Here is a 12,901-nt window from a genome sequence, read left to right on the forward strand (position 1 = left end):
AGATCTGTGGTTGTCAGGGTGATCGGCGAGGGCGGGCCAGTTGTCACAGCGCCCCCTACAGCAACACCGCCGAGCCACCGCTGGCTTAGCAACAGGCGACCGTCTTTTTCTCTGGTGTTAAACGATCTTTTTCTTTATTATGTAAACGTGTTTTTTAACCTAACGGCTTCTTTTTGGATGACCACAACACCCCGATTCTGCTGTTTATTCGTTTGTTTTTTTTTAAAAAAATCCCGAATATTTTATTCAACTTTCATTTACACAAAGCTGGGGGAGATGACGGCTGAAGTCGACCTCACCAAGATGGCCGCCGTGGACGTGGAAGACGAGAGCATCCTGGCTGCGATTTTTAAAGACAGCTTCCCCGACAACTGGCGAGAGAACCCGGACTTTGCGGCTTACTTGTCCGAGCTGAGCTCGTTTGGGGTGGACAAGCTGACCCGGGAGCCGGAGAGGCTGGCGGAGGAGCGGGCTCAGATCCTGCAGCAGACCCGGGAGCTCGCCTTCTGCAACTACAAGACCTTCATCCGCACGGCCGACTGCACCCAGGAGATCTACCGCGACTTCGGGCGGGTGGAGAGCAGCGTGTCGCGGCTCCTGGACAAGTTACCCGGTTTTGGGGAGAAATGCAGGTTGGTGCCAGCGAGTGGACATGAACATGCCTGTTTTAGATCTCTTCCAAACAGCAGCAGCAGCAGCAGCAGCAGCAGCACTGGAAGAGCTGGAAAACTGTCCAGTCGACCAGGACAGCCCAGTCCTCTTCTAGAGCGGCGCTTCACTGAGACTGTGGCTGTGTTTTTCTGTCCAGGTCCAAATTAGTTGCCAACCATCGGTCTCTTGCATAAGTCTTGTTTACTGTAGAAAACACCACTGGTACATTTCAAAATCAGTGCCTAATGTGCACTTTTATAATCTGATAAAGAACTGGGGTCAAATGTCAAGACGGGGGTGCAAAGGCAGAGTGACAGGAAGTGTGTGTGACGGCTCACCCCTGCGCCCTGCGCAGTGTGTGTGTGTGACGGCTCACCCCTGCGCCCTGCGCAGTGTGTGTGTGTGACTGCTCACCCCTGCGCCCTGCGCAGTGTGTGTGTGACTGCTCACCCCTGCGCAGTGTGTGTGTGACTGCTCACCCCTGCGCAGTGTGTGTGTAACTGCTCACCCCTGCGCAGTGTGTGTGTGAATGCTCACCCCTGCGCTGTGTGTCTGACACATGCTTGCGTCCTGATGGGGGTGCTCTCTGTCCCAGGGCCTTCATGACGGAGGCGGAGGACATTGGGGCCAGCCGCCGGATTAACAGCCTGACGCTGAACCGCCACACGGAAATCCTGGAGATCCTAGAGATCCCACAGCTCATGGACACCTGCGTCCGCAACGGCTACTACGAGGAGGCTCTGGAGCTGGCCGCCTACGTCAGGCGACTGGAGAAGAAGCACTGCTGTCTCCCCGTTGTCCAGGTACAGGGGGGCATGAGTCCAGCCTGGAGTGCTGTTCCTTTCTCCCCAGCTCTGGACTGGCTGTTTGAGCTCAGCGCGGGCTTCAGTGACCGGCTGCAGGGTGCCTTCTAGCTCGTGATGCTTCAGGATCACGCTTGGGCATCCTGGATCGCCCAGAAGGGATCTGCTGCTTCACTTTGTTTAATTAAGGCAAAACACTTCCACAGGCTTTTGCGAAATTCAGAAATTCCTCAGTGACCATTGTCATTATCTCCTCCTGCAGGGCATTGTGCATGAGGTGCGTCAGTCTGCTCAGCTCATGCTCAACCAGCTGCTGCAACAGCTGCGCAGCAACGCCCAGCTGCCCGTCTGCCTGCGCGTGATTGGCTACCTGCGGCGCATGGACGTCTTTACGGAGGCGGAGCTGCGGGTGAAGTTCCTGCAGACACGGGGGAGCTGGCTGGGCTCCATCCTGAGTGCCATCCCGGACGGCGACCCTTACTTCCACATCACCAAGACCATCGAGGCGTGCCGCGTGCACCTCTTTGACATCATCACCCAGTACCGCGCCATCTTCTCCGACGAGGACCCCCTGCTGGCCCCGGGGGGCCAGGCGGTGAATGAGGGTGCCATCTTCCACGGCTGGGTGGTGCAGAAGGTCTCGGAGTTCCTGGAAACCCTGGAGCGGGACCTGCAGCGTGGGGTGGGCAGCCGTCTGGACTCCTTACTGGGGCAGTGCATGTACTTCGGGCTGTCCTTCAGCAGGGTGGGGGCCGATTTCCGCGGCCAGCTGGCTCCCATGTTCCAGAGGGTCGCCATGGGCGCTTTCCGTCATGCGGTGCAGGATGCGGTGGTGCAGTTCCAGGAGGACATGAATTTGTACACCCTGATCTCGGTACCAGCCATGCTGGGCAGCACCATCCCCGCCGCGCCGCCCGGCACCCAGCCTGGCACCCTCCAGCCCCCCATGATCCTCCTGGACTTCCCGCCGCTGGCGTGCTTTCTCAACAGCGTCTTGATGGCCTTCAACGACCTGCGGCTCTGCTGCCCCGTGGCCCTGGCGCAGGACGTGACCAGCTGCTTGGAGGAGGCTCTCCTCAAGGTACTGGGCCTCTCCCTTCTCTTGGCTGCTTGGTGTAGGACCTCGGCCCCTCATTCTCAAGCCCTTCGGTGCATTCAAACATTCAGACAGTCCCCGGCCAGTGGAAATGAACAGACTGGCAGTCAGTGCTTCAAGCTTCTGCCTTGTCCCACCAAGAATGCTGAGGTCCATGTTTGCTGGTGGCCGCAAACATCAGGCAGGAATCAGTATTAAGCCTGCCTAGTTTTGTAATGTTAGGACATCCAACCATGTCTATCTAACCTCTTTATCCAGTACAGGGCTGTGGGGGAGCCTAGCCTATCCTTTGAAGTAAGGGGTGTGAGGTGGGTTGCACACTGGATAGGCCAGCAGTCCAGAGGGTAGACGCACAGACACAAACACGCACACAAGCCAGGGCTGGTTAAGCCCAGGAAAAAGTGAAGCTACCAGTATGTCTTTGGACTGTGGGAGGAAAGCTGTGCCCACAGTGACCGTGCTCCCCTGCCCGCAGGTGACCAAGCTGATCCTGGTGTTCCAGCGGGCCGAGGAGGCGGCCTTCAGCGACCGGGAGAGGGAGCTTTTCACACAGTTTTGCTGTGCCTTCGCCGAAGACATGGTGCCTTTCCTGAATCGCTGCCTGCAAGTCCTCTTCCCTCCTGCGCAGATGGCTCTCATACTCGGTATGTCCACAGCGTTGCGGGCTCTCTGAAGGAGATTCTAGCTGGCCGTGGGAGACCAGCTGTTTTCTGTAACTACTGTGTCTACGTATGTAAACCTCTGTGTTACATTATGAAGGTTTATGATTCTGACTAGAGCTATAAACACTTTTAAAATGTTACAATTCTAATATCAGATTCAAATATTTTTACAAAAGTTAGATTTTTCATTACAGTTCTTATTTTTTTGTAGTATAGATTTATTTTAAGTAGGTGTGGAATGTGTGAGTCTCTGCATTTGAATAACAGATCTAGATTTAGACTACAGTTTCGCCGAAGTGCCCAGCTCAGTTGTTGTGCTGTATGTGTGTATCTAGGGATCCAGCCCACACAGGTCCACAAGCACGGCTCCCTGGGCTGCATTAATGTGGGGGAGATTCTGGAGCCGCTGGCCTTCATCCTGCCCAAGAAGGAGGTGCTGCCCCCAGCAGGGGAGCTCGGCAGCGATCTGGGGAGCGCGGGAGACGTGCCGGCCAGGGGGGGCTCCAGTCCCACGCAGGAGCCCCCCCTCCCCGCTCTGTCCAGGCTGGAGGACGCAGCGACGCCAGTGGTGCAGTTAACACCGGAGGAGGCTGGGCCATAGCAACAACAGGAAGGCACGTGCTTCTCTGTTTCCACAGCACCTCAACTGGGCTTGTTCCTTCTTGATGTGTCAGTTTTTTCATCCTGGCCCATGCTCTTTGACCAGTACCTCATCTGTTTTTGAAGAAACCTGTTTGTTGTTCATAAAACGTGCTTGCATGTTCTCCCAGTGACTGAGACAATCTTCACAAGGAGCTCTGGTTTTCTCCCAGATAACAAAGACGCACTACCTGGCTATTCTAAATTGTCCCTTGTAGCTGGCAGTCTCCACATGGATGTATAAAAGAACAGTTTCTGTGAATGTACATTATTGCAGTTTTGGAACACTGGTTCACACATGAGCAAGGAGCCCAATATATAGGGAGTTACAATTTGTGCGCAGTTTTCATAACAGTAAGATTTTAGACTTCAGGAAAGAAGTTTGAATGGCTGGTTACTTCTCTTGTATCTGCCCTGGATTTGGGATCATTCTTGTGCCAAGGCCTTCATGACCTTCCTGCCAGCAGTCTCTCCTCTACTGTGCAGGGTGGATGTATGAGAGCACAGCAGCCGGGCTCCTCTGACAAGCCCACCCATGCAGCCATCCCTTTCCTAACAAGGTCTGCAGGGACGGACCGGTGGGCTAGTGCCGACCGGAGGTGTGGCACGTCCCTGTCTTAAGCCCCAGAAGTCAATGACGTGCTGAAAGAGGACTCTGATTAATCCCTGCCCTACTTAGGGAGATGAAACTGCACACGTACATCTCATGATTACGGCTTCGGCTCAAAAGGAAGAGGTCTTTACGCTTCTTATGGTCCCGGGCAACAGCAGCGACTTCACTTGGATGAGAAACTACACTTGGTTGAAAGAGGAGTTTAATGATTAATTATCCATCCTTCCACCTTCTGTTTTATCCAGTTTAGGGTCGCGGGGGTAACCGAAGACTGCTGGGGCTGGCAGGCCCATCACAGGGCAGGCATGGACACACCAGGACCTATATACCCAGAAACCAGTTAACCTACCAGTATGTCTTTGGACTGTGAGAGAAAACCAGAGCTTCTGGAGGAACTGCGATAAGTTATGTTCATCTTAATTTTTCTTCGTGGTCCTGAAGTAGATGAGTAGTCTTTCAGTGGTGAGGGACAATCATGGTGAAGGGTGTAGACTCAAACAGATAACCTCTGCCATGTCTAGTTCAGAAATTTCCTTGGTAGCTGAGCAGCTGCTCTTTATGTTGTTTTCTCTGTTCTGAGGTGCCTGCGACATTGACTTCTAACTTTCCTGTCTTTTGCATTTTTAATTTACGGAAATCACGCCCTTTGAAGCTGAAAAAAATACTTTTCAAACCCATGTTTGCCTTCTGACACCTTAGATGCTGGTTTTCGACTTTGAGAAGTGGTGGGGTTTCACAATGTGGGGGGCATAATTTGTGTAAGGAAATACAAGGGACACCTGGGCTGTAATATAAAGAATAAATTTATTTATGAGTACATTGCTGGCAGTAGTGGTCTTACTCAGATACTGTTGAGCTATTTGTACCATCAGTATTGGACAGTGAATTCAAATCCCTGCTGATCATACCAACACTATACAAAACATGCAAATTCTTAAATATTGTAATAGTTAAACAAAATGCATTACTTTAAGATAAAAGAGCAGAGTGTGAAGTCTAATATTACTCAACAATTTATTTTTAAAACTATTTGAAAGGAGACCTGAAAAAGTCTACTGTCTTCTAACAGCCAATTGAAGTCCTGGATGGAGCATCAATTCAGGAGCAGCATCAAAAGAGAGGCACCAGCTTGGGTTGTTACAAAGCAGATCTGAACTCGTCACAGAACTCTGATTTTACATTCCTACATTTTTTTTTTAAATAGACTTATGAAATCATACCAGCCTAACACGTGCTGTCACTCGTTCACTCATGCCAGGCAGACACGAATGAATCAGCCACTGTCACATGGGTCACTCTTCAGAAAGGTCATTAATGGAGCCCGACTAGAAGAGAGACCCAGGAGGAAGGAGCCGAGGGTAGGAAATACTCTGACCCCTGACCCCTGACCCCTTGCCAGCCACGAATCCTCATCAGATACGCGTGCAGCGGCGCTCTCCGTGATCGGTGCCGGCCAAGCGCCGGCTTCATCTCCTCTTGACAAGTTTCTTCCTGGCTGCGTTGGGGTTGGTGCGCCGCCTGCCGCCGCCGGCCTGCTCGTCCCGCAGGTGCAGCCCCGCCGCGCGGCTGTAGATGTCGTTCTCGGCGAAGGGGGAGGCGCCCGCCACGTAGTCTGGGTCGAAGACGTCGGTCTTCTGCCGGGCCTTGCGCGACAGCCGCTGCTGGGGGAAGCGCTGGTCCTCCACCAGGTGGGGGTTGTTGCCGTGTTTGCCCCCTTGTGGCAGGGGCAGGGAGTACTGCAGGGGGTAGGGAGAGGAGAGCAGTCAGTCTGCCATAGCTCTCCCGTTCAGCACAGGGTGAGCATGTGCTTCCTCCTGGTTGAGCACATCCTAAAATTCATGGGGCCTGAAGAATATCCCCCAGCAAAAGCTGGATCGGACCTTGTTTCATTATGTGGCTGCCTGGTCACCCTCCCAAGTGCCAGGCTCAGATTTTCACACTGGCAACTTGTTAATGGTGTCAAATTGATGACTGTCCATTTAGATATCATCCTTCTCCCCTAATCTTGCAGCATGTTGGGATATTACCTACTTTTCTAGTTTCCAGTGTGACCTGTGTGCCACAGCAGAGTACACAGCATTTTCATTAGGCTTTAATTAAACAGATTAAACAGTACTTAAGTCTTTGGTAAACTACAATTATTTAACTCTTCTCTGAAGTGCTTTAAACAGAATTAGTCTCTCTCCTGTGAGAGGATACCTTTGTCGAAGTGGTTTTCTATCCATTACCCCCCTCTCACCTTCAGCCCCCTGGGGTTCAGCACTTTGGGGTTCTTGGACAGGTGCATCTGTAGGGTGCCATCTTCGTTGACCGTCACTGCCACTTTCTTCAAGGTCTTATTCCCGCAGTGTGGACAGAACACTTTGGTCATGTTCGTCGTGCTCCTAGAAGAGCAAATACAAAACGCATTTCTCCCGGCAGCTGTTCAGAAAACCCCAGTGCTGCGAGTTTCAACCAGCCTCTGCTGGGACTTTACTGCTACTTGCATAAGGACAATGTTCTTAATCAAAGGAATAGGGGTTATTGCTGTGTCACATACTGCATCATGAACTGCTATTTTCTGCAATATTTTCATTTTTTCCCCATTTTTTTTAAATATCCGATATAGTTGTCAAGCTAATGCCCAGCACACATCTGGGTATCGTAGTCACACAGAGCTCAGTCTGTTATGTGCTTGCCTTTTTCACCTTATTCTCAGTAGTGCTGCTGCCACAGTCCTGCTGTAAAATGTTTGATGTTGACAGGAGTCGCTCTAAACAGAATAAAACTAAAATATGCTAATAGACACCAAGAACACTTACGTCTCTGGAACGCGAGCCTGCCATGCTGTCAAAGCGGATACCCTGGTATCTTTCCATAAACAGCCGGATTAAATCCTTGGGATGCTTATCCAGTGTAGCTCGTTCGGTTGCTATAAGCTGAGCCAAGTGGTCTCCTCTTGTTTGTAACCCTTCTTATGTTCCTATAAGGTCTTTTCACCTCCAATTCAGACCGTCACCAACAACAAACCATTGGATGATAACCTTAAATCGGTCACTTCTGTCGCATTATTCATTCTCTATGCATTGGAACAGGTGAGGGTTTATTCCTTTCTTCACGTGAAGAAGCTCCATAGCTGAAACGTTGTGTCTCTTTTCCTATCAGCAGGAATAAACCCTTACCTGCACCTGTGCAGCCCACGCATGCTGACGCAGCTCCCTACTTTCTCTATGCAACGCCTACTAAGTAACAAATAAACGTGTTTTAGTTCTACAGACTTAAGGGAGGGTGAGGGATTCACTCTTGACCAGAGTTATCATAATTAAAAAAAAAAAATAACAGAAAAGTTGAAACTGCAGCAGGTCTGGTCTTGAAATGATTTTAAGTGACACCTGTTACCAGCGAACACTTTTAAGGAAGAATTTTCTGCTCCAATATTGACTTAAGGAAAAAAGTATAACACGCTAAATCTGGCTAGCCAGTAACAGTTCAATTACAGCTCTCTGACCTCTTCCATATAAAACAAACACCTGGAGATTACTGTCCTTCATTTGCAGTACAATGGAATTAAAGCATGTTTGTGATCCCTCAACATTCTCCTTAAACACACTCACTTAAAGCAGGCGTGGCAGCGCAATGTGTAGCTCCTGGTTTGCCTGATGACCATTCCATTGACCGACAGCACGTGCAGCCCAATCTGAATGAGAACGTTCTGTTTCAAAAGAACAAAGTAAAGAGGTGTTCAGGGAAAAGGCAGTTTCACACAATTCCTGGGGTTTCTTCAATACGCAAGTGAAACATGGCTCATCTTTTCCAACACAGTCTTTGCGCTCCGGGGGGACCGAGCTCTCGACGGCGGTTTCATTGCAGAGTCACCTGCATGGCGAAGTCTGTGGTCAGGCAGCCCACTCTCACTTCGCCTTGAGCCTGCTGGACTCCCATGTTGAGCTGGACCTGTCTGATGTTCCTGGGAGTGATCCAGCCTCCGTCTCCACTTTCCACTTCCTCGGAGCCACTCTCCGCCTCCTCCTCCTCTGCCACGCTCCCCGCTGTCCGGGACTCGCCGCAGCACTGATCCGCGGAGACGGGCGCCGGCTGCGGCTCATCGACAGTCGCTCCCGCTGAACTGCAGGCGGCCGAGACCGTCTCGGCGTTCTGCAGAAAGACAACAGGCCTCCTTACAGCCTGGACAGCCGCGGCAGGGAAGTTCCAGACCTCGTTCAGCCTCGAGGCAGTAACACATAACCCAGCAGACGGATTCCAAAGCTGTTCTATAATTTACTCACAGAGTGGCTGAAGCAAGCTGATCAGCCATGTAGCTGGACTACTTCAAGGAACGGCTGGAGAGTCTTGGAACAATACCAGCATGCTGGACCCAATGGCCTCCGCTTAGCTGTAACCTCTCTTACATCTTATGTTGCCAAATACAAGGTAGCCAGGGGAGCTGGAGCCTATCCCAGGAAGCTATGGTTGCAAGGCAGGATACACCCTGGACAGGACGCCAGTCCATCGCAGGGCACACACAGACACACACACACCCTGGACAGGACGCCAGTCCATCGCAGGGCACACACAGACACACACACACCCTGGACAGGACGCCAGTCCATCGCAGGGCACACACAGACACACACACACACCCTGGACAGAACACCAGTCCATCGCAGGGCACACACACACACACACACACACACACACACACACACACATAGGACAGAACACCAGTCCATCGCAGGGCACACACACACACACACACACACACACACACACACACACACACACACACACATAGGACAGAACACCAGTCCATCGCAGGGCACACACAGACACACACACACACACATAGGACAGAACACCAGTCCATCGCAGGGCACACACAGACACAGACAGCACCCCAGGAACCGAACACAGGGTCCCAGTACCGAGAGGCAGCAAAGCTGACCACTGCGCCACTGTGCCCCCTGCCTTAAGAAAACATTATAATGGTAGAGAAGGCATTAGAGGTAACATTTGGACTGCTGCTGGAAATGGAGAACAGGCATCCACTCCAGCTCTGTCCAGTCCTCACCAGTAACTCCAGCAAGTCAGCTTCAATGCTGGGCAAGGGGCTTCTCCAGAACTGGAAGGAGTTGAACTGGGCATCGTCTGGGGAGCTGGAATTCTGTGACTTGGAGCAATTTGGTCTGACTCCTACAGTCTTGTCTGAAGTACCTTTCTGCAACAACAACAAAAGAAAAAAACCATTCTTAAATCAAATATTGTCCACTATATAACCTACAAGCAGGACTTCCCCATCCTGTCCCTGGATATCCTTGTATTTGCTGGATTTCCTTCTAGAGGAGCTTAATTACTTAATTGAAGCCTTAATTGAACTAATGACTTGCTTGATTGGAAATGTTGCAATATTTTCCTACTCAAAATTCTGACACAAGCTTCTTACAAAATGTGACAGTTAAAAGGCAATCTCCATTTTTTTAAAAGCTGATGTTAAAAATAAATCACATTAATCCAGTTATGAAGTCAATTAAGGTTCAATTGTGTAACTCAGAACTCAAGGTTTATTTTAGACCTCCAGGACTAGAATTGGAATCTCTTGGCCTGCTGTGTGGAAGTGTCCATCAGGAAACTGGAGCAAAATAAAAGTTGGTATCCTTTGGTGTTAACTAATTTTTGTGACACCTTTATCAGCAGCAATATTGATTTGTACAAGTGAGAGTTTTATTGGAGCAGTCTGAGTGAACTGCAGTCTGCAGTCCCACAATCTTCCAGCTATAAATCCAGGTCTCTAACCACTGTTTTGCACTGTTACTACTCTTTCCAGGATTGACGATCAAGCTAAATGCAGCTACTAAAAACAAACCTGCAAAAATGAATTTGCTTACACAGACTGTTACCTCACCTCATCATATCTCGGGACACTTAAACTGGAAAACAGAATTAACCCTACAGCTTGAAGGAGAACACTGAGCAGCTGGCCATGTCTGTGTTAAATATGTTTGTGAAGACCAGTCTCTATAGGTCCCAGCAGGATTCTGTTCACAGTGTCCTCGGCCTCTGACCTTAGACGGGATGTGGAATCCAGCAATGTTGACGGGTGCCTCTGGGTGTCTCCAGGTGCTGCACACTTCGACCTGAAACAAAAAAATATAGGTTTTACTGTTTTATTCATTGGTTGCCAATAGGAAAGTTGTCAAACTGCAGTCTGTGCAGGACCCATCTGCTTTGGGTCTTGAAATCAGATGAACACATCAAACCCAATTTAGCATCTGCGCTCTCACTGCCTGTTAAATTTAGAGTAAAATTCAAAATTCTGCTCGCTTTTAGCCACTGACATTTGGTTCTGGTCATTTTATAGTTCTTATTCCACTCCTGACTCTGAATCAAGTGTTCGCGTGACGGGATTCTGTTCCCACTGGTCCCAGGCCTTTACTCGCCGACAGAGCCGCCTGTGTGCGTGTGGAAATCCACCTCCTCCTCACCTGGCTGAGCGCTTCACTGCAGGCACTACTCCCAGCACCAGTCTGTGGCTGGTGTGGGAATTTCACCCACGAGCCCCCGGGCACAGCTGCCGAACCCGGGCTGTAGAGCACTCCGCCTAGACACGCGAGGAGCTGTGCCCGCACTGCTGTGTGTCTGCCATGCACATTTTTATCTGTCTCTGCACGTTGCACAGCACTCCGAGACGCATTGACACACGAGGTGCTCTTGCGAATGAAAATTATGATAAAACTATTATAAAACCGAACGTCCGCCATTTTCTTCTTACTTTCACTTCTGGTTCTGTCTTGAGGTGGGCGACGCCAAGGACCTCCGACTCCAGCTGGTAGGTCAGAGCCAGCACTTTAATGTCCGTCGCCGAGAGGCTTGGGTAGTCTCCGGTCTTTTTGGAGAATTCAGTCACTGGAATCAAAAAAGCAAGAACCAGGTGAAAGAATCCCAGTTGGAGAAATGTATTCCTGCACTGCCTGTGGACGCCCAAAGTGGCATTTATTATAGCTAAGATTCTTTTGGACAATGCTGATACATCACAGTTCTGATCTACTGTACATCCTCCCAATGAGAGAAGCAAAAAGTGTAACAGTCTCCAAACATTTTAACTATTTTTATGGCATTGGCTATAACTGGTATTTTAAGCAACTGGCCCAAGCCAAAACAGTTCAAATTTTGCAAATCCATACATGAACTTTGGCATAGATAACACTCTGACATGCAGAAGGTAGAGTTATTGCCAATAACACCAAAAGGCCCAAACATTAACTCACCAATTTGAATGAATTCGGGAAGGGGCTCCTTAAACTGCAGTTGATACGGCAGGAACGCCAAACTGTTCCTGGTCTGTTTGTCCCGGATTTCATTCACCACCTCTTTCACTGTGTAGATATTCTTCCCAAAATCCTAAAATAGGGGCGACAAGACGTGTCACATGGGTAAAGAGTATATTTAAAGTACAATCTGGATATCAGACGAATCTTAATTTCGATTAGGAACAAGTAATAGGTTTATTCCATGCTGAAAAGAGAAGAAAGAAAATAAACCTATTACGTGTTTCTCTGCAGCCTACGCATGCTGACGCAGCTACCCACCTTAAATTTGATTAGTTCGACATCTAAATCTCAACACCTTAGGAACAACTGAAGATCCTTAAGAGAAAATGGCGACTAGTAAAAAGCATTCGAATTTTAATATCTACAATACGGAAGAATAAAAACTACCAGGCTATACCCCTGAGCCACTTCTCCCAGTGCGATAGCAGCGCACCAACGCACTTACAACTCCGCTGTCCCAGCACGGCACAACACCCCTGATTGTGAGCTCTTCGGTTCTGTCTGTACACGGCTAATACAGAAACAACATCCCTGTGCGCTGCGCTCACTCTCTTTCTCACCTGCAACTGCGCCTTCTTCAAAAACGCTCCAGCATCCGCGACAACATGCTCCACCACGGCAGAAGACATCTTGAAACAGTTGCACAACCAATCAGAAAATTGCTAAATTTGCGCAGGTCAGAGGATTTCACAGAATAACAAAGGAGTTTGCCCCCTGTCGGTGGTATTTTGCACTACCGAACATGGTCACGAGTCTGTTACCTTGGGTCAATTTTAATCAAATAAAATACTCTTTGCATTTTTTATTATAATCTACCAATAAAGAGGTATCGAAATACTGTTTGCTATGATGCGATATTATTGGTAATGATGCTATACGAATATGATTTACCTATCAATAATAGCACCCTGTGTTCATGGTATTTCTTATAACCTACCTAAAGCTGCCGACCTGTGTCAATTCTCATACATTTCTAGGTTCATCAGTAATACATATTTGCATACATTATCTGTAGTGAACGAGGAGGATGGACAAAGTGTAATTACACTTTTGGGGGTGGAAAGGAACTTCACCCACCATTGAGTAAAACACAGCACATAGCTGATTTCAGGAGGATACCGAGGAAGAGTTAT

The 12,901-nt window shown here is 49.3% G+C and overlaps 2 protein-coding genes across 4 annotated transcripts; one reads left to right on the forward strand and one right to left on the reverse strand.

Annotated features, from left to right (window-relative positions):
* The first annotated feature begins 48 nt into the window (after positions 1-48).
* cog8 (component of oligomeric golgi complex 8) lies at positions 49-5,281 on the forward strand. 3 transcript variants are annotated; one of them, XR_015928747.1, is made up of 6 exons: positions 49-632; positions 1,247-1,454; positions 1,717-2,535; positions 3,026-3,194; positions 3,548-3,881; positions 4,710-5,281. XR_015928747.1 is itself a non-coding variant. In XM_088614326.1 (6 exons), exons 1-5 carry the CDS (start codon positions 178-180, stop codon positions 3,811-3,813), a joined length of 1,917 nt encoding a protein of 638 aa, XP_088470452.1. In that variant the 5' UTR covers positions 49-177; the 3' UTR covers positions 3,814-3,826; positions 4,710-5,281. The 3 variants fall into 3 exon arrangements, 2 of the variants coding, with proteins under 2 accessions (XP_088470452.1, XP_088470451.1); XM_088614326.1 differs by having other exon boundaries at positions 3,548-3,826; XM_088614325.1 differs by having other exon boundaries at positions 3,548-5,281.
* On the reverse strand, positions 5,250-12,866 carry nob1 (NIN1 (RPN12) binding protein 1 homolog). Its single transcript, XM_088614337.1, has 10 exons — positions 12,846-12,866; positions 12,329-12,397; positions 11,706-11,838; positions 11,210-11,343; positions 10,503-10,574; positions 9,512-9,658; positions 8,320-8,598; positions 8,058-8,155; positions 6,704-6,848; positions 5,250-6,200 (listed from the first exon to the last, which is right to left on the reverse strand). The coding sequence occupies exons 1-10, from the start codon at positions 12,846-12,848 to the stop codon at positions 5,931-5,933; spliced, it is 1,350 nt and encodes a 449-aa protein (XP_088470463.1). The 5' UTR covers positions 12,849-12,866; the 3' UTR covers positions 5,250-5,930.
* Between the last annotated feature and the right edge of the window lie 35 nt (positions 12,867-12,901).

The sequence above is a fragment of the Lepisosteus platostomus genome, chromosome 20 (assembly GCF_059453375.1).
Source record: "Lepisosteus platostomus isolate fLepPlt1 chromosome 20, fLepPlt1.hap1, whole genome shotgun sequence".
Taxonomy (NCBI): domain Eukaryota; kingdom Metazoa; phylum Chordata; class Actinopteri; order Semionotiformes; family Lepisosteidae; genus Lepisosteus; species Lepisosteus platostomus.